At 42.9% G+C, this 19156-nt stretch overlaps 3 protein-coding genes across 7 annotated transcripts; 1 reads left to right on the top strand and 2 right to left on the bottom strand.

Annotated features, from left to right (window-relative positions):
- Positions 1-1137: 1137 nt before the first annotated feature.
- cplane2 (ciliogenesis and planar polarity effector 2) lies at positions 1138-4011 on the top strand. Its single transcript, XM_076748602.1, has 5 exons — positions 1138-1508; positions 2108-2260; positions 2369-2493; positions 2613-2752; positions 2892-4011. Exons 1-5 carry the CDS (start codon positions 1397-1399, stop codon positions 3112-3114), a joined length of 753 nt encoding a protein of 250 aa, XP_076604717.1. The 5' UTR covers positions 1138-1396; the 3' UTR covers positions 3115-4011.
- Positions 4012-4019: 8 nt separating this feature from the next.
- Positions 4020-5875, bottom strand: LOC143331584 (rho guanine nucleotide exchange factor 19). Its single transcript, XM_076748615.1, has 7 exons — positions 5794-5875; positions 5565-5717; positions 5362-5491; positions 5186-5260; positions 4899-4991; positions 4251-4776; positions 4020-4153 (listed from the first exon to the last, which is right to left on the bottom strand). Exons 1-6 carry the CDS (start codon positions 5847-5849, stop codon positions 4597-4599), a joined length of 687 nt encoding a protein of 228 aa, XP_076604730.1. The 5' UTR covers positions 5850-5875; the 3' UTR covers positions 4020-4153; positions 4251-4596.
- Positions 5876-8116: 2241 nt separating this feature from the next.
- Positions 8117-18978, bottom strand: ddi2 (DNA-damage inducible protein 2). Of its 5 annotated transcripts, XR_013079294.1 has the most exons (12): positions 18868-18971; positions 18545-18716; positions 16978-17107; positions 16117-16428; positions 15878-16004; positions 15512-15639; positions 13619-13747; positions 13290-13393; positions 12940-13132; positions 11048-11096; positions 10282-10715; positions 8823-9994 (listed from the first exon to the last, which is right to left on the bottom strand). XR_013079294.1 is itself a non-coding variant. In XM_076760080.1 (11 exons), exons 2-10 carry the CDS (start codon positions 18680-18682, stop codon positions 11086-11088), a joined length of 1272 nt encoding a protein of 423 aa, XP_076616195.1. In that variant the 5' UTR covers positions 18683-18716; positions 18868-18971; the 3' UTR covers positions 8117-10715; positions 11048-11085. The 5 variants fall into 5 exon arrangements, 4 of the variants coding, with proteins under 4 accessions (XP_076616195.1, XP_076616177.1, XP_076616186.1 ...); XM_076760080.1 differs by having other exon boundaries at positions 8117-10715; XM_076760062.1 differs by lacking the exon at positions 11048-11096 and having other exon boundaries at positions 8117-10715.
- Between the last annotated feature and the right edge of the window lie 178 nt (positions 18979-19156).

Here is a 19156-nt window from a genome sequence, read left to right as displayed (position 1 = left end):
GCCATTCGTGTCCTACGGGGAAGATCCACGTCTTTGGAAACATTTTGCAGTTCACGGTCGATGTGAGCGAATTTTCTCCAGAAGATGTTATCGTCACATTCTCCAACAACCTGATAGAGGTGCATGCTGAGAAGGTGAGGCCTGCAGGTCAGCCTGGTGCAGAAAATCTGCAATAGTCACCACAAAACAGTAACGAAGCCTGATGTTTGATTTCTGAATTAGTTCTCACACTTAAGCTAAATTTTGGCTGTAGATAAAAAACAAAGCAATTGTTGGAGTGTAACTTTTCCACACTGATCATCTCTACCTTCTTATGTTCTCATTGTCTTGTCATGCAGCTGGCAGAAGACGGCGCAGTCACGAACACTTTCTTTCACAAATGCAAATTACCGTCGAATGTGGACCCCACATCTGTGACCATGGCCATGGAGAGCAGTGGGGTCCTGACAGTCAGAGCTCACAGGGTGCTTTGAAAGCCTTATGTCTGATAAATGGTGGAGTTTAGCGACATCTGGCGGCGGGAGAAGGAATCAACCAACTCAAGATTAATGTACTCTCTGAAAAGTCCCTTTCCAGTGTACTTGAAACCAACAACATTGCAAAAATTGTTCTAAAATGTGTGATTTTCTGTCATTGTCTTGTTAACATCATGTGACATGTAAGGCCAAACAAACTGAAACCTGTAAATGTTGAAATAAATGTACACACCTTATGATCAATTAACTGAACTCTTATCAGGTGAGGTCCAAACTTGTATTGAGGAACAAGATCATCATTAACACAGGAAGCCATTTTTACAATAATCAAAACTGTGTTGGTATGAGAGGGGTGTCACAGGGCTCAAAAGGGCTCATTAAAATACTTCACAGAATAAACAAGCACCCAACTGGACTATGAACCAAACACAGACATGAGCACGTGCTACTATATTTTAATAGCTATGATGCGTGATAAAGGGAGGTGATATCAGTACAGAAGGAAACATAATATTATATTAGGAAGTCTGCCACAAAAGGCCTATTGAAAAGTAAGGTTGTCTTCTAATTAACAACTTAAAAGAAATCTCCTGTAGGTGACGTTAATGCATCTAGAAGCAGGTTTGCTGAAAGAGAAGAAGAAGAGGGAGGAAGTGACGCCACGCAGCAGCTGTATCTATGGCGGTTGTCAAGTGATGTTTTAGTTTACGGAAGTTTTCATCAGGTTGCGGCACTTTGAGACCTAAAATGCAATTTGCCGGCTACATTTTTTTTTATTGTTGAAGCGCTTATGATTAGAAAAAAATGTCTGCAGTATTTGTAGTGCTACTGCGGTTCAACAGTCCGCTATTTTTAAGTAAAAACTGAGCTCAGATAGTGTGATGCTAGCTGAACGGCATAGCTAAGCTAACGATAGCAACATGGCACAGGTTCCTCCTGCCGGTTCTGTCGTAGTAGCTGACTGGCATCGATGTAAAGACAGCAAAGAATATTTCAGCAAAATTTTACACAAGAAGAGGCGCAAAAAGTTTGGTATGACATTATAGACTTTACCAATTTGGTTGAATTACAGTGGTTTCCCTGTTTCTAAAACGCTGTATATTTCATTTGTACATGTACGCTGTAACCAGGCTTTGATTATACAACATAATATTTCAGTAAATTTGCTCTCTAATTTTTGTGTGATGTTGATGTTGGTTTTGTTATGGCCTCTAGATGGAAGGAGAGTTGGTTGCATTTTGAATACTGAATTGTCCTATGAGGCTTATGTTTGAGTTAGGTTGTTTGAAGAGGAAATGGAACAATGCAAAAAAAGTAGTGTACTGTTTACAGTCAGCATGAAATAAAAAACAAAATGACATGACAAAACCACATCAATGGAAAACCACAGCAGAAAAAAAAGATGCTTGTAGATTATACATTGTAGCACGTGGGTGTTAATTAGTGTTTAAAATCATTTGTGGTGACCGCTGATGACTCCATGCTGTCAAACAAGCATACAGCATACTCCATATCAGAGGCATGTTGACAGCGAAAGTAAACCTTACTTTCACTGAATGATAGTGAAAGTTTTGATCAATAACCGACAGTACTACACAAAAGTAAATATGATGGTTAAATTTGTTTTACAGGTCTGTTGGAATCCCCCGTGATGCCCCCACATGTAGCTGTGGACACGGTTCACTATAAGATCTTCATCTCTGGCAAGAGTGGTGTTGGGAAAACTGCTCTTGCTGCACGTCTTGCAGGCCTGAGTATTCCTAACATGCACTATGAAACCACAGGTTGGTTCCTTGCTCTTCACCGATAGGGCAGAGTAATTTATACAGTTAAAAATGCTTCAATGTGAAGGTCAAACAAATATTTGCCCAGTTTATCTTTTGTTGTTACAGGTATTGAGACGGTGGTGGTGTATTGGCCAGTGAAGCTGAGAGACAGCGGCAGAGTGCTTTTCTTCCGTCTGCAGCTGTGGGACTGTGGAGAGAACGCCTTGCGTAGATTTGACCATTTGCTTCCAGTATGTGTAAAATTGTATTGAGCTATGAATGTGAAACAGGAAAAGGATCACAGTCACATTATTCTACATCACCATCACACCAGATGTTTTGTCAAATCATTGTCCCCTGTGTCTTCCAGTCCTGTAAGGAGCAGGTGGACGCCGTCCTTTTCCTGTTCTCCTTCACTGACAGAACATCCTTTGATGATCTGTCGAATCAAATCGCTAAATGGACTGGGACGTCTGTGGGTCGTGTTGTGAAATTGGTGGTTGGCACAAAGTATCCTTTCGTCTTCCTTTTTTTTTTTTTAAAGTTGCATTGCAAAGTTGATTTTATGAAACAGTTTCAGTTCAGTCATTTAAAGAAGGCATGTGCTTATATTCTCTGAACTTCTACTGATCCTTAACGATGCCTTCAGATTTGACCTTTTCATGCACTGTGATGTGGCAGAGAGAGACGTGAGGAACTTCCAGGAGACGTGGAGCTTACCGGTGCTGCGTATGGGCGGGGAGGTCAGTGACGGGCTGGGTGACGTAGCCCCTCTCCTCAACTGCTTGGCAGAGAACTTGTGGCATCAGGACTGTGTTGCAGCCGGATCAGCCAGCCACCACTCACAGCAGGAGACAGTGACTCTGCTTTGATACAAAACATGACTTTTAGGAGGCAGTTGAGAGTGAACTTGCTTTCAGGTAAGGTCAGATCCCTCAAGGTGAGATGGAGGAGATAAACGGACCATTTCATTTAATAATGTTATAATCACTGCTGTCAGGGAAGATTTCTATTCTGAAATGTCTTAAATTCTCTGCGTGTCAGCAGGGTGCTGTACACCATCAGTATTATAAGATATCATCTGGGGTTGTATTATGTGATAAAGTTAGAATGCTGTTTCTACCTCGTGTTTTCTGGGCCTAAAGCTTGTGAGGTACATTATTTTGTATTTATTGGAGGGCTTTTGCTCATTTGAAACATAATGTTAATACAGAAAAAGGAAAAAAAAAAGGAGAGCAATCAAATCCATTAGTTTATATATTTTTGAATCTTCTTCACTCCATTGAGTGCCTGTATTTGATCACATGATTGGCATATTAAGCTTTGTCTGTTGTTTTTCATGGATTCCTTTTAGCTTCATCTAAAACAACCAAAAGTCAGTCAAAACATTGTTCATCCAAAAAAAGGTATCGTGTTAAACATTCTGTCAGTGTTTCACAGTGAGAAAATCAGAGGCTGTTTTTTCACATGTCTTGTTACTAACTTTATTCAGATTTGTTCCATTCGGCTGATCTGATGAGGTCAGAAAAAACCTTTTTAAAAAAAAAAAATAAAAAATCAGTAAATAAAAAAACCACATTGCTTAAAAAGGGTCCAGTATTTTAATACAAGTCAAGCAAATCTTTCCCAATCATTGAACGTACCCCCTCACTCCCCTGTGTGTCTGCTAATGGTGACGAGTTCAGTGCGTGTTTGAATGCTTCGTGTTGTGTCCTGTGATGCTCTGAAGTGCCTTAATCAAAAACATTATGAAGTGCAGTCAACTAAGTTTTAATTGATAATCAAAATGTATATATTAGTAATGTGCAAGTTAAAATGACCCCTACTTTGATGCATAAAATCAAAAAGCATAATCATGTTTCCAGTCACTGTTTAGACGACAGTGCCTTCATCCACACCTCTTTATCTGACCTGCAATTAAAAAAAAAACGAAACCCAGAATGACAGATGGATGACGTGCTGCGAAAGGAGATTTACTAGTCATTTAAAATGTATAGATCACTCGTACCTTGTATGTGTGACAAGTATCATGGCGGTCGGTTGTCCGGTTTGACTTTTAGAGAGATGTAACAGGAAGGAGTCTGGGGGGAGACCCAGGACCTCAGTCTTCAGGTGCTCAGGGTGCACATGTGTGGGGAATTCAGCGTGATCCACAACCGTGAACCTCTGATCCCTGGCATGACGCAGAGAGACAGTCAGTCAGCTGACACGGGTCATAATTACGAGTAAAGGCTTTACTGGTTTGCATCATTACAAATAAAATATTTTGTGCTGCAGAAGTAACGCCTTTACTTTGATCAGACAATTTAAATGACTTTTAATGCGTTAATGAAAAGTAAGCATTCGCAGTCGCCTCATTTTGCAACACAAGTGTATGTGAAGTACTTCTTCGAGGAGATGAGCAACAGGTCGTTGAAGAGGTGGAGGTAGACACTGATGAAGGACAGTCTTGCGTTGTAAGCAGCCTCCACAGTCAGCTGTCTCACAGGACCCTGGTGCACCAGAAAACGCCCACTTACAACCAGAGGAACTGACTGGAGGGAGGAAGAGGCAGTCAGAATTTATTGCCATCTGCAAGTTACGTAACCGAATCAAGTCTGTTATAAAGACTGGTAGAAATCTTACAATGAGAGAGAAAAAAAAATAAAGTTGTCACCTTAATTTTGCCAAAATCCAGCAGCATTTCCAGGCAGACCAGCTCCTCAATTTGTTTCATTTTTCGGACTCCCTTGTCGCAGTCTGTCACTATCTATTCAGAGCAGATAGTGATACCAGTTTTTCCATTTTCACAGTGATTTAAATGTAATTCTTGCTCAGCTTTTTTTCAAACATAACTTGCACCACCACAATACTCTCGCTTCCAGTAACTACCTCACTACCCTGTTCAGTTTTGTCTCAGTGTGAATTCACAGATCTGAACGCCTGAAAGTGAAACATCATTACCTCATGAATGGCTTTGATTGCTTTTTCGAGATTTAAAATTGAGTCAGAGCCCGGCTCGGTCAGTTTCAGGATGCTCTGTAATGAAAGAAAACCCAATGGAAGCCTGAGCTGACTTCTGAAACACGTCACAAGAAGTTAAAAATACACATGTGAATGCATATGATTCAAAGCTGTACCTCTAGGATGAGTTTAATACGAGTGATTCTCTGGCAGGGAAGGATGAGGAATGACTTGAGGCCCTGTCTTTGACACACTGGCGCACTCTCAAGCTTCCTGATCGAATACAGAAAGTCTCGGTTCTGCTGCCTTGAAAGAGGAAGAGATGTGAGATGTGTGAAAAGTCGGGGTTGGACGTATCAAGTGCAGAACAGAGACTCACAGCAGCTGGTTGACGAGGGCCTCTTGGTACATCATGTTGGTCACATATGGCACGTAGAGGCCGTGAAACTGTGGGCAGTGCTGAAGCACAATGTCTCCAACCTGAGACAGTAACACACTCTCTCCCAGTCGAGTTTCCAGAGCCATAAGAAACCTAGAAGAGCCGGGACACCAGCTCAGCATAAACATCTCCACGACCAGTTAAATTTGAGATATTAGAAATGTCTCACTTTTCGCTGGCTGCCATCACGCGGCTGATGTTGGAAAACAAAACGTGATGCTCCATTTGAGACAGGGTCTGTTTCAGTGCCTTCGACGCATAGAAGTGATTGACAGCAACTCCGAGGCTCCGTAGGTAAGACGCTTCAGAGCCGATCAGCTCAAACATTGCCTTTGGAGGAAGAAAATGAGAAAATGATTTTTCCAGCTGACTCGCTCACTGTCACACTAATTATAAATTCATTATAATTATAAGGGAAGGCTGAGGCTGAAGACGAGCACAGCCTACAAACTGTACTTTGAGATTAAGGTGAACATTTCAAGCTAACATGCTAAATGTCAATGCTACACCCTGCAAGTTGCATGCTACATTTTAGTGTATAAAATGCAAACTACAGATGCTGAAGTGCTAAAAATGCTAACATGGTAAAGGTTACATATCCAGCAGTGACACACATATCAACATGCTGACATGGGTGCAGCAGGTTGAGCCAGGTAATGCAAGAAGTCTTGTCTTGTTCACATTTGATTGTGATTTTGATGTCAATTCACTAAATCGTGAATTATGAAAACATTTCACACCTCCTGAAGGCGAATCTCTCTGGTTGTCAAACTGCTCAGCAGGCCAGACGCCTTCACCTCATCTAGATCTTGCCAAAGGGTACATGGAGTCACCCTGACTGGGTGAGGAGGTGAGGATGGAGTCGCTTCAGGAGGGTTTAACTGAGGGGATGCAGCCACAGAGTGGCAGTGAGGGCTGAGACGTGACTGCAGACCCTGTAGATACTGGGGTGCGATCAGTTCAGACACAAAACTCTTGTTCAGTCTGTGCAGATCCTCTTTCAGCGCCTGCAGGCAGTAGTCCTGATACAGGGGGACTGCAGAGCAGAAGACAGTGCACTTTACATTACTGTAAATAATTAATCATTACTCAATGACTGACGAAGCTGAAGTAGAAAGGTAAACTTACAAAAATCAATGTACTTTGACTGGAATGATGCACTCAAGACTTTCTCCTCAGCTGGATCTGCTGCCCTGGGTTTGAGCAGGCCACATTTAGTTCAAAGTACAGAGATTACTTAAAGTACAAAGATTTGCAGCCTCCCTTACCCTTCTGTACTTTTATCCCGATCATCTAATGGAGACAAAGTTGGATTTTCCTCCACAAGTCTCAGCGCTGAGAACAGCTTGGGAACAGATAAGTGCATTTTTTTCAAATCCAATGTGCACATTAAGGCCACTGATCTGAGGGCTGATGACATGTCTGTGGGAGGACTTAAAAAAAAAAAAAAGACATTTCATCATCATAATCCTACATATAATGTTTACTTAACTTTTCTACATGCACCATGCGGTCCTTACCTGCAATCCTCCAGCTGGCTCAGGGAGTCCCTGCTCTCATCAAGGCCTCCAGTGTCTGACATACTGTTGGTTTCCAGAGGAAACCCTGAAGAAAGCTGCTCTAGCTTCATGGTTTGTATTTGTGATAACAAATGATTCACTGGATGACTATTTCCAAGGGATGGGTGGAGGTTAGAGATAATGCTACTGCTTGAACACTGGCTGTTCTCATCTCCACAATCATGTTGAGCCATTGAATGCTTTAGTCTGGAGCTGGTCTCTCACACAAGGCTACAGTCTGAGCTTTACACAGCAGCAATCACAAAAACTAGAACCAGGTGTGGCTCCTTTTCAAGGCTCTGACAAACTCGACTTGTGTCCCAGTTCCAAATTTGAATAGTGAATTGCTGGTTTTCATTGTCCTTTATGGTGTCAAAGGCAATATTTGGGTGTTTTAGGGATTTTATTTTTGCTGTCAGTGTCACCCTGGGATTTGGGAAATTCAATTTTTTCACTATTTTCAGACTTTTATACACCAAATGATTAATCATGAAAATAATTGGTTGGTTGATTGATAATGAAAACAATAACTGCATCTTAAGTTTCAGTGAACAGCGGCAAAACATTCAAAAAAAAGTCTGTATGCATACTTGATCTTTGGAAAAACATCTTGAAACTACATTTGCAAGGTGATGCATTGGTGCACGTATTGCAGCATTTCCTGTTTGTTTCCTGTTGTACAAGACAATTGTGCACATTGAGTTTTCTTTGCTTAGTAAGACAGTTAGCATGTAGTGTGGAACCGGGACACAAAAACTAGCTCTGACATACCCAAGTTTCAGAAGTCAGCTTTGGAGTATGATCTTCTTCTCTGCTTCTGCATGTATAGAAAACAATTGATCACTCAATTAGAGGATGGCTTAATTATCAAAATGCAGCCCTAATCACACCACACTTATTTACAGGAAGCAAAAAATAAATCCGCACACTGTGTACAAATACTAGTTCCATTTTATTTTCAATTTAAAATTTCATACAAGATAAAAGTAGATAATTCAATCTGCCTGAACATTGTTGGTATATGACTGAAATAAAGCCATTAAAATACTTGATATATAATGTACTGACAAAACATTTGACAGGCATAAATGGCCATATCCTAACAGATTACAAAATGAAAATGGGTGTTTTTAAAGGATATGAACACACTGATGATTTGACACAAAATAAAAGGACTTTCTGAACAGGAGCTACAAACACTTTGTAATCTACACATGGCAAAGCTCTCAAACTGTAGAGAATGATACATACAGTACAAGATACCTTCTGTAATTCAGATACTGAACCAAAAAATGCCATCTATGATCATGCGTCGACAAGCACGCTTGTGGCTCGCTTGATATTTCAGTGATAATGGCTGTGTATGTCGGGGTATCCACTTATCTGGAGAAATTCATCGTAAACTTGATCAAAAATGATCAACCCTTCTTAAACTGCAGCAGTTCCCACAATGTAGCTTCTCATCATTGGGCTCTGATATATAATTGAAGGGCCTAAAAACAGAAAAATCAACATGATGCTTTATTTATCAGCAAACTGCTGCAATATTTGCGCTGAATGATCTACAGAGTTACTATGAGGTGGAGAGCAGGAGCAACGCTACTCCATTTTTTTTTTTTTTTTTATTGATGCTCCACAACTGAAACGAGAATCATTTTATGACAGATCAAAGGGGAAATTATAGTAATGTTTAATGGTTCAAGAATCAATCATACATTGGGCCTTTAATAATGTGTCAATGTTGGACGAAAAAACAAGAAAATCAATCTACCATACCAAATCTCTAAAAACCAATGAAATGGGTGGGCACCCAAAACATCTGCATGCAAACACACCTCACATATCTGCAATATCCAGAAAAGTATTACCAGTTGTCCTGTTTGCTCTTGGATATTCTGTGCGACAAACCAAGAGACAGCATTTCCCTGTGTTTATACGTGCTCCCTGCCAAGGAGGGACTGAGACGTCTGGGTCAGTAACAAGGTATAAATAAGACAGATGCTGAGTTGGGAGGCTGGGGACTCGTATGACTAGTTATGAGTCTAGGTGGGCACAGTGATACTGCGGGCTAGTAGTGCCAGCAGAGCTAGCTCCACAACCCCATGGGCTCTTTCCAGTGCCTCTGCAGCCTCCATCGCAGAGAACCCTGCTGCCTGGATTCTCTGGATGTGCTCAGCTGGAAATTGTTCTATAAAGGGATGCGGAGAAGGGAGAGGAGGAGCTGGAGATGGAAGCTGGGGAGCCTGAGCAAGAGGAGGAGAAGAGGGGGACGAGCTGCTCGAGACTTCCTCGGGTGAGCCCACGGCCATGGACAGAGGGCTGAGAAAAGTGTGCTCAGTCTGGAGGCCCACAGTGTCTGGGGTGTTGGTGCCGGAGGCTCGTCCGTCTGCAACCCCTCTCCCCTGCTGCCCCTCAGGAGGCTCCCTGAACTCCAGGTCCCCTGCAGGATCAGGAGGAACCTCTGGCTCAGGCTGAAAAATGCTGATGTTATTGGCTTCATCTTGCCCTCGGCTATCTGCCCTCCTCTCCCCGGAGTCATCTGGACTCTGTGGTGGTCCTTGTCCCTCCACAGTCTCTGCTGTGTCTCCGCCCAGATGCTCATCCTGGCCAGAGAGGTCAGGCACAAGACACTTAGATGGTCCCTCATCAGACACAGCAGCAGCATGGTTGGCTTTGGCATCGCTTGATTCTGCACTGGCTGTGATGGCAGTAGAGGGGATACGCTGGGTGTTTTCCGGTGTCGGTGTGCATGGCTCGAGGGCCACTTCGTCTGTTTCCTGTTTAAATGGATGTGAGGGGGAGCAGGAGGCGCTGCGGTTTTGGGACTGGGCCCGGTTGTTGGACACCAGCAGCTCGTGAAGCTCCATCAGAGCGGCCGCCAGCGAGGGGATGCTCTCGGAGCTGGAGCAGTGCTCTCCTTCAGGCTGGTCCCTCTCAGAGGACACCACGCCCTGGGAGGCAGTGGGGGACTCCATTTCAACCGAGTCGGATCGGCTAGGATCACTGGGACAGGCTTCTGTGGCATTAGCTGTGTCAGACTCAGTCGCCTCCTGCTCCATGGGTTGAATGGGGGAAAGTTCCTCTGGGTGGGGGAGCACGGAGCTCTTCATCACCTCGTCTGACTCAGCAACCCCCTCTGTGGCTCCAGGCTGTACCTCACCCCCCTGGGATACCGTAGTCGCGTCTGCAGGAGGGGTGCATGTACGGAGGATGTCTGTTGAAGTACTAGGTACAGGGGGCACTTTGGAGTTGCTTTGAACAGGCAGAGGGTCGACCTGATGAGGTGTAGAACCAGAATCCTCTACTAGGGATGACGGCAGAGGAGGCTCCTGGAGGCCAAGTAGGTCCTGGCACAGCCCTGGTGTTGAGGTCTGCTCCATGGCGGCCGGGGCAGACTGAGAGCGATCCAGGGCCTGGGGCTGGCCAGAGGAAGGACTTTGGGAAGGGGAGGTGGATGAGGACATTTGGTGTAAGGTTCTGGGTAATGTAAATGGTGGGGGCTGCCGTGAGGTAGTTTGTCCATCTGCAGTGTCTATTGTAAGAGAAAATATAACTGTGAATTAAACAGCTGGAATTCGTGTGGACCCAGTCTGGAAGCATTATGCATTTTAATAACATCTGAGAAAACAACCCAGAACACAAATTTCCTCACTGAAACTTGCTGAATACCCGCTGCACATAATTCGTTATTTGTGCTACTTTCCCCTCTTTTTAACACTTATATGTATTCAGAATAAATACATGAATAAGTACAAACAAAAGTACAACATCAATTAACCAATCCAGCAGCAAAATAACAGCAAAATAAAAGACATAAATAGCAATGGACTTAGCACTGGCAATGGACTTGTGAATTTGCAGTACCTGGTTGGTAGGGCCCTCTCCAGCTGTCTCCAAATGCATCAGTGCTGTCCTGCTCAGGGGTTAGGGCACACACCACACACATCATGCAAAGGGACGGAGAAAGTTAGCAGTCACACACAGAGCATGCACCAACTTATCTGCCTTTTCACACGCACAGATGTGAAAAGTGTCATCCAAAAACAACTTGAGCCTATGTGCTGAGAGAGAGGTCACAGCGTAATCACACACCCTGCCACTGAACCTCAGAAAGCTCAATTGTGGTCACATCAGCAGAACATTCGATAAAAGTCAGTTAATCAAGACCAAAATTATTTGATTGATGCCTCTCCTCTAGTGGAGGACTGGCTTATTCCACAACGAGGCTGCTGCACCGCAACATGAGCCTTAATTCATTGCAACGTTTTGTTCCATTAGCAATGTTCAGCCTTCACTGGACGTGACTGGCCAATGGAAGCAATAACAAAGACTAAATGTATCAATGGCTATAACACGAATGTCAATGTGAGCCTTGAAAAGCATTAAAGGGAAACACTTACATGATTCGACGATCATAATGTGGATAATATAACCAGACAAGAATGTCTGTGACGTATTAATCCAGTAAATTAAATGCCTGCTAAACTTCATCACGTGGACGCTAACATCATCTCAAAATCCAATCTCGCCATGATCAGTTCTGCCCATTTACCCGCAGCACTGACCACAATGGCCAAACACACTCAGAGAAATGGTGGGATGTAAGGCGTAGCTATATAAACACAATGACTGAACGGTTGACAGATTTCTATCACCTCACTCAAAATATCATCATAATGCCAAAACACTGAGATGACATGACACCATCAACCACTATTAGCACAAATCAGAGGACAGAAAACATGACTATGACAGTGGTCGCCATTTGACTGACATCACCATGCTCACGCTTCCCGGTCCATCTTTAACTATCTGGTTTGACACGCTGGGAGTTGTTAAGCTCGCTTAGCAGTGTTGATGGTTTTGTCATTAGTATGTGAACAGTGTGGAGACATTTTTAGTCAATGTTCAAGTATGCACATGAAAAGCATGCCATGTCTGAAGTAAAGCTTGGACCCAAGCAGTTTTCTGTCAATACATTAATCCCGTTAAAACAGTGTGTTAATCACCAAAGCATTTCCTCTCATCATTTTCTAATCCGTTTGAGATCTTCTATTTCACAATTACAGGCTGTTGTAATCATGACAACAAGGCTCGGGTTTCTCCTTGAGAGATGCAATACATTTCTGTAGTGCTGCTCTGATACCTCACTTGACTTTTTTTTTTTTTTTTAAATTTCATTGTCTGTGTGAGATCCTCTTCCTCAGATAAATAACCACCTACGTTTGTATTAGCACAACGCGTCCCCTCATGGCTTCAAGTGCTGTTCTCACACTCCTTCAGAGATCCATCTGCACTGTAGTCCAACACACATTCTGGAAACGTTTAACAGCCCGTGCTGAACTCACTGCAATAAGACACGATTAGCGCTGATGGCTCCATTTAGAGCTAATGGAATTTAGTGCCTCTCAGACTCTACATACAGAAAACAAGCAAAAAGCGAATCATGAGTGTTTCCTTTTAAGCCTAAAAAGCTTGATCTCAGCCAAAGTCTCAATTATATTCTTTTCCTCTATGTATATGTTTATATTCACCTGACAGACATCGCTCAATTTCCTGACCTCATCTTACTCTAAAGCACAGTATTTTGCTGAGGTGATGACATGAAGGGATCACGTGGCTGAAAATTCAGATGACTGCATAAATGAGGTTGAGTAAGAAGCTTTAAGTGGCACATGCAAATGTGGTTCTACCTGAGCTGAAAAAAGCCCAATCAAAAACAGGCTGGAGTGCAGAGATGGGAGACTGTTAATTACCGCTTTCCTGTATGGACCTCTGAAGTGCCTCTGCCAGTTCTCTGTCAGCTATCTCATCTGGACGGGCGTCTTCGCGGCCCTCTGCTCCGTATGCCAGTCGGGCGCACTCTGGCAGCTCTGCCTCAGACAGGAAGCGGGTTTCAGTGCCGGTGGTGCCTATTAGAAGCACACTCTTCTTCAGGTCGATCGAACACTAGAAGAAACACGGGACAAGTAATGCTCCCAGATATGCTTCAGCTTTGCCGTGCATTCAGTATACAGAGAACAGAAAATGGAAACCCCTGTGTTATCTTATTAATTCCAATCCAATACTGTACTGCACACTGTGATCAGATAAAAGGAGCTCACACCTGGTGTCTCTTCAGCATATCCAGGCCAAGCAGCATGTCCATCGGCTGGTCCTCCAAGATGGAGAAAGAACATGGAAGGAAATCCCCCTCTATCTGGACCTGAGCTACATGAGTACAGCAGACAGCAGACAACTCGCTCAGCTAGTTTGTGGATATCTGCAGGAAGTTCGGAGACTTCATTTCTGCCAGTCAGTTTGTTAAACTAGCATTGATGAGGTTTCTTGCAAAGCCACACGTCCTTACAGCCAAATTCTTATTTTGAAGTGCTTATTTTAAAGCCAAAATACAGTTCTGCTCTAAGGAAAGTCTTGAAAAAACCCGACACCCACCCAAATGGACTCTGCCGATGATCTTCTGTGTGCCCACTCCCTTGGCGATCCCGGCCCAGCGACGGTCCACCAGCCGCATGATGTTACAGCGCTCAGCACATGCTTGGCTCATGATGGTCATCTGGGCTCCTAAAAAACAAAGAACATTGGGCTCTACAAAACGCTTAATCCCAACCAAAAATCTAAAATGGCCTGTGTAATGACGATAGGAACACAATGCTGTGTAACTCCAAGTGGGGGGACTATAACAGTATCAGCCATCGCTGAACTGAATTCAATGTCATGACTGACACCACATTCAAGACCAGCAATTCAGTGTTTGAAGTCATAACTGACAGGAAAAGTGGAAAAGATAACCAGGCTCCACCTGAGTCAGACCTTGAAAAAAGCTGGATATCTTATTTCTAACACTGAATGTGTTCCTTCAATGCCTCGTTTTCTGAACACCACAGGATGACGACTGTAACGCACAAGCTGCAACAAGCACACTTCCCCTCGAAATTACTGTTATTCTGTATCACATCAGCCATCATCTCACATCCCATTCCCTGTTCAACTCGCTACTTCAGGCTTCAGCCGACAAAACACACTGCCCTGTAATTTGTCCCTGAAAATCTTGATAGTGATTCGGGGACAGTGGCATGGCTGGATAGCTGGCTGATCCTTGCTGTTAAACATACTGTCAAAATATATTTACTCTTTGTCAACAGTAAGCAATGTTATTGACTTTGAATCTTGATAGCATAACTTTAGCTTTCTGGCTCATCACTGAGCCAAAGCGTTCTATGAGCTGAGGGGACTAGAAACACCTCCCACTGCCAAGTTGGATCTAAGCTTCCTCCTATTTACTGGAGGATTTAATGATGTTTCCATTGCATAAGAACCTTGTGGGATGGTAGTAATTGTTCCAGGTAATAGTCAAACCCACAGATGTTACCAAGGAAACTGAGTTATGCCTTGTGAAAAACTTAAGATTAAAAGCAGGATAATGCCCTTCAAGGTCTCACATATTTCTGTGCTCCAGGAAGATGTTCCTGTTCCAGATCTTGACTGATACATACTGGTGTTGTAAAGATCACAGGTACAAGTCTCGGCTCACCCTCAGCGGCAGGGTGAGGAGCTCAGATATCCAGAAAGAGCTCAGGTTATTGAGGTGGGTCGAGCATCTGATTAGGACGCTCAGTTTTTGACTAGTATGCAGTTTTTTGTAACTGACTTATGGGAACAAAAAAAAAACTGCTAGAGACATGCTCCTCCTTTAGTGTGTGTGAACTCAAGCCAACATAAACATGCTTTTTCATGCCAACCCGCGGATAGAAAAAACAGTCACTTTGTTGTCACTAACAACAAAGTTTGCAATGAGGAAATTTAAAAAGTAAAAGCATGTTGAGGTGCAATAAACATCAATGTTTCCTGAGCAGACAGAAATGAGTGATTAAGAATGATGGTTTAAGTCTGCTGCAAAATAATCAAGACCATGATCTTGCAGTCGGTCACTGATCGCTGTTAGCCATATTCTGTACGAATATGCAACCAAGTGGCCGCTAAGCTTTCCCATGTGTGTTTTATTGAGTTTCTGGTACTCTGTAGGTAATCTGTTTTGCTAATATCTCACTACAACTGACCTAGTCCTTCAGTGAGTAGCATCCTCCTGTCAGTCCCACACACAACAAATCCATACACTGACTGCCTACACACAGAGCAAGAGGAGGGGGAGAGAAACCCCGGCACTGCTGGCAGAACAGCAACTGCTGTACCAGTTGCTATAACAAAACAAAAAAAAAACAATCGGGCTCGGCCAATATGTAGCACACCAACATTTCAGTAGCATTCCCGTTCATGACCAGAAAACTGTAACTACGACAAATGGGATCAGGATTTAATGCTCATTACCTGAGTCAACAAAAGCTTTCACAGGGTGCCCATTGACTTTGCAGTTAATGTACAGCATAACCACCTGTCCAAAGCTTTCTGGGGCCTCCTCCATTGCAATGGTCATGTTTTCTTCCACATTGTGCTGCCTGGAATATGCACAAATCCAAGAGTAAGTGACAAAAAAATGAAAACATGCTATCTAAATTTGGTGAACTAGTTGCTTAGCTTTGAAGTAGTTCTACATAGTAAAGTCATTAAAATGACAAATATCATTATGTTCAAATCATTCCACCACAATATTTGATTAGTGAAGTAAAACTGAACATGTTATATGCTGTGTTATAAATAATCACAAGTGGTCAACAGAATCTGTGGCCTTCATACCTAATGTCCTCCTCAATCTTTGCTTGAGCTTCCAAATCAAAAGGATCAGCAGTCAGAAGTCTAATCCTCTCTTGCTCTCTCTTGGCTCGATCCTGCTGTTGTTCCAGCAGCACTTTAGTGAAACGCTCTGAGGAAACAGAACGTTACACAAACATGACCGATTCATATCTGGTTAACAGTAAAAGACCATAAACACAAATGGTGACATGTGGAATCACTGGCTCTTCTTTTTTGTTTACCCAAGTCTCCGCTCAGCAGGGCCTCAGCAAGTGGTGGGTTTCGCTCCTTGAGCAGTGAAAGCTCATGTGGATTGGATAAAAGCATCTGCTGGAGTAAGGCAGGGTCATCCAGCCCCTGAGGAGAGGAGCCGCGAAAGGCCACCGGCGTGGAAGTTTGTGCGGCGCGCGGGTGCTGCTGCTGTGGCTGCTGCTGTGGCTGCTGACGCTGCGGTGACTGTTGAGCCTGTTGCTGCGGCCTTACGGCACCACGTTGACTGGTTGAAGAAGAGGTGCCAGGGACTGTGATGGAACGAAAATCAATATGGGGCAGACCTAAGGAGCACAAAGGACAAAGGGTGAAAGGTTAGCATTTTGCATGTACAAAAACTTTGCTTACTAAATACAGTACATGATGCATTCATCTGCACACTACATCCACTTTCCTCTTCCTGTAAACTGCACGTACTTTCCTCATACTTCTGATGACTCATCTGGTTTTGTCGCAACCAGCCAGCCCCTCCCATGACTTACTAACTGGGACTGGAACCAGTAAAACTAGTAATAGTAATATGTTGAATGAATGTATTCATGTATTTGGATGTGGAACAATGCTGTGAATATAAGCAACAGTCATGAAATAAGCAGTAACTGTCACCTATCAGTGTCCTTTTCATTGTTTTTGTCTTGCCCATTTTTGAACTCTCAATTCTAGCCAACCCATCACCTTTCTTCTTGTGGAAACACATCAAACCACACAAGAATATTGTGCCCTCAAAGCAATTTCATGGGACATTAATGCACAGTAATGGGCATCTTAACTTGAACTTGGCAACAGACTCGCATCAACAGCTTTCATTGATTCATATCAAGCACCTGCGTTACCTGGGAAGGCTGGCTGAGTTGGTGGTGGCCTTCTGTCAGCTTGCCTAAGAACCACCACATCTCCATCCTTAACACCGTAGGTCCCCAAGGCACGAGTGGGGTCTTTTAGGTGCTGTTCTACATACGTGATCTGTTTATAGAAAACATACAGATATTATACCATCATGCAGAGGATTTACAGATTCTTGCTTCCTTTGAATGTGATGTGGATATTAAGATTACAGAATCCACATGACTGGATAAACTGAGCATGCTTAACACAGATAAGATTTTTCATTAGACCACAAAATGCCACAGTCATTAGGTGGCACTTGCTTTTGCAAACTCTTCCAATGTATAGAGTTTATATATAGTATAGTATATAGTTTCACTGACAAGCTAATTCAGTAGTCTACCTGACTGGAGCAGCAAGATCTACACAGTAATATTAATGCTTGCCACTTGGCTGGTGTCATGGTTATTTAACACACTCACTTTCTGTTTCTGTACCCACAAACATATTTCACACAGACCAAACTGTATTAATTATGAATGGAAGGTGAGGAATGTTGGAAGCTGTTTTTAACGCGATTGTGATGGACTGCACTGTAGATAAGATGAGATAGGACTTTATTGATCCCACACCAGGAAATTAAGTAGTTACAGCAAAAACAGTGGCACAGAAGGGTTAAGATATGGTACAACAAGTACAAACAAAAGCATCAAATCCTCAAAGTTTATAAGTTGAAATGAAAGAACTTAAACACTTTTTACCAGAAAAGTGGACAATATGTAAATATTTGCCAATTAATTTCCTGTCAATTGATTGATCCTTTCAGCCACTGGCATGCTATTTTGCCCCACTCCAACCTTAACTACTGCCCTAAAAGCTAATAGCCTTGAATGTAAATCTGTCTGTCATACCTCAAAGAAACCCTAATCAGAGGCTCTGCGAGGGCAGTATTTACTGCATGACGTTATTGAATGCATTGAGGTTATTGCGTAATGTACCTGTATTTTTGGACTATAACTCTGATAGCTCGACAAGTCTCCAATAAACTTAAAAACACTTCTCTGCCGTTAACGGTACAATTATGCTATTCAGACTGCACGTCATCTATAACAATGCAAACTGTGCGGTTTGTTGAGCTAGCTGAACATGTTTTTTAACCAAGATTTAATCTCTGTCGAGATATAACGTTTCCCCCCATATCTCGAGTTAACATTAGAAATTTGGCTAAATAAAGAGGCAAGTATTTACGGCAACTTTATTAAGTTACTGGGTAAAATGTCATGTACCCGTTAGCCTAAACAATTGTGCTGGCTCGGTTAACTACTTAACAGTTAGCTTCATTAGTTTTCCATTAGGTTGACTTTCGGTCAGGCTACAGCCACCCACAGATAAAGCCGACCGTTTGAAAGCGTTAGTCGTCGTTGGGGTCACAGGTCTACAAATTTGTCTGTTGTTGATAACCGAAGTTTCGCAACACCCCGTCCATCAAAACAGCAAAAGTCCGATTCATGCTAGCAAGTCAGTTAGCTAGCTAGCTATTAGCTACGTTAGCTCTACAGCTAGCCTGATTCTCACCTGAATTTCCCCGGCTGGGATTCCTGATTCCAGTTCGCAAAGTGCTACAAAGTCTCTCAGCTCCAGCTCCGGGGACACATCGAGGGCAAATGTGGTTTCTGGACGATCCCTCGGCGCGCAGAAAACGGTGACCAGCATCGCTTTTTTGGGGCAGAATCACTAGACAAACCCGCTGCAACAGGAATGCGGTTAGTGTATTTAGTTCCTTGTCTTACAGAGGAAAACCAGATTATTCTGTGGATTTTTCCAAGATTAAAGACGTGTTTCACTAGAAAAAGCGTCAAAGGGGAAACACGGAAAGAGAGTGACTGCTTTGCACTTACTGGGTAAAAGCCTGATGTGACAGTTTCTCTTTTATCAACAACTAAACAACATCAAGTAGTGCTCAGTAGTGCCGCATTTCATCCAGCTTGTTTTTCGACATGTCGCATTACAGCATTTGCGTCGTGAATAGTTTCTTCTTCTATTTTTAAAACACTTCAAGCAAGTGTCCTATTACCTCCACCTACTGGATACCTTGAAAATTACACACATTCAAGACCAGGCATAATGAAACTTAGGACAATTATTATAAAGACATCATTTTTAAAAAGCTCCAACATTGGCCTTTGA

This window comes from Chaetodon auriga, chromosome 2 (assembly GCF_051107435.1).
Source record: "Chaetodon auriga isolate fChaAug3 chromosome 2, fChaAug3.hap1, whole genome shotgun sequence".
Taxonomy (NCBI): Eukaryota; Metazoa; Chordata; class Actinopteri; order Chaetodontiformes; family Chaetodontidae; genus Chaetodon; species Chaetodon auriga.
This window is presented reverse-complemented; position numbering and strand designations above follow the sequence as displayed.

What these genes read in the sequence shown, in the direction of transcription:
- cplane2 (XM_076748602.1), top strand. Translation starts at nt 1,397, where the DNA reads ATGGCACAGGTTCCTCCTGCCGGTTCTGTCGTAGTAGCTGACTGGCAT. An exon ending in CATGCACTATGAAACCACAG is followed by an intron (nt 2,261 to 2,368) that starts GTTGGTTCCTTG and finishes TTGTTGTTACAG; the next exon opens with GTATTGAGACGGTGGTGGTG. An exon ending in GATTTGACCATTTGCTTCCA is followed by an intron (nt 2,494 to 2,612) that starts GTATGTGTAAAA and finishes TGTGTCTTCCAG; the next exon opens with TCCTGTAAGGAGCAGGTGGA.
- LOC143331584 (XM_076748615.1), bottom strand. Translation starts at nt 5,849, where the DNA reads ATGGAGCATCACGTTTTGTTTTCCAACATCAGCCGCGTGATGGCAGCC. An exon ending in GCCCTCGTCAACCAGCTGCT is followed by an intron (nt 5,492 to 5,564) that starts GTGAGTCTCTGT and finishes TCCTCTTTCAAG; the next exon opens with GCAGCAGAACCGAGACTTTC. An exon ending in TGGATTTTGGCAAAATTAAG is followed by an intron (nt 4,777 to 4,898) that starts GTGACAACTTTA and finishes TCCTCCCTCCAG; the next exon opens with TCAGTTCCTCTGGTTGTAAG.
- ddi2 (XM_076760071.1), bottom strand. Translation starts at nt 18,682, where the DNA reads ATGCTGGTCACCGTTTTCTGCGCGCCGAGGGATCGTCCAGAAACCACA. An exon ending in AACTCAGCCAGCCTTCCCAG is followed by an intron (nt 16,429 to 16,977) that starts GTAACGCAGGTG and finishes TGTGCTCCTTAG; the next exon opens with GTCTGCCCCATATTGATTTT. An exon ending in AAGATTGAGGAGGACATTAG is followed by an intron (nt 15,640 to 15,877) that starts GTATGAAGGCCA and finishes TGCATATTCCAG; the next exon opens with GCAGCACAATGTGGAAGAAA.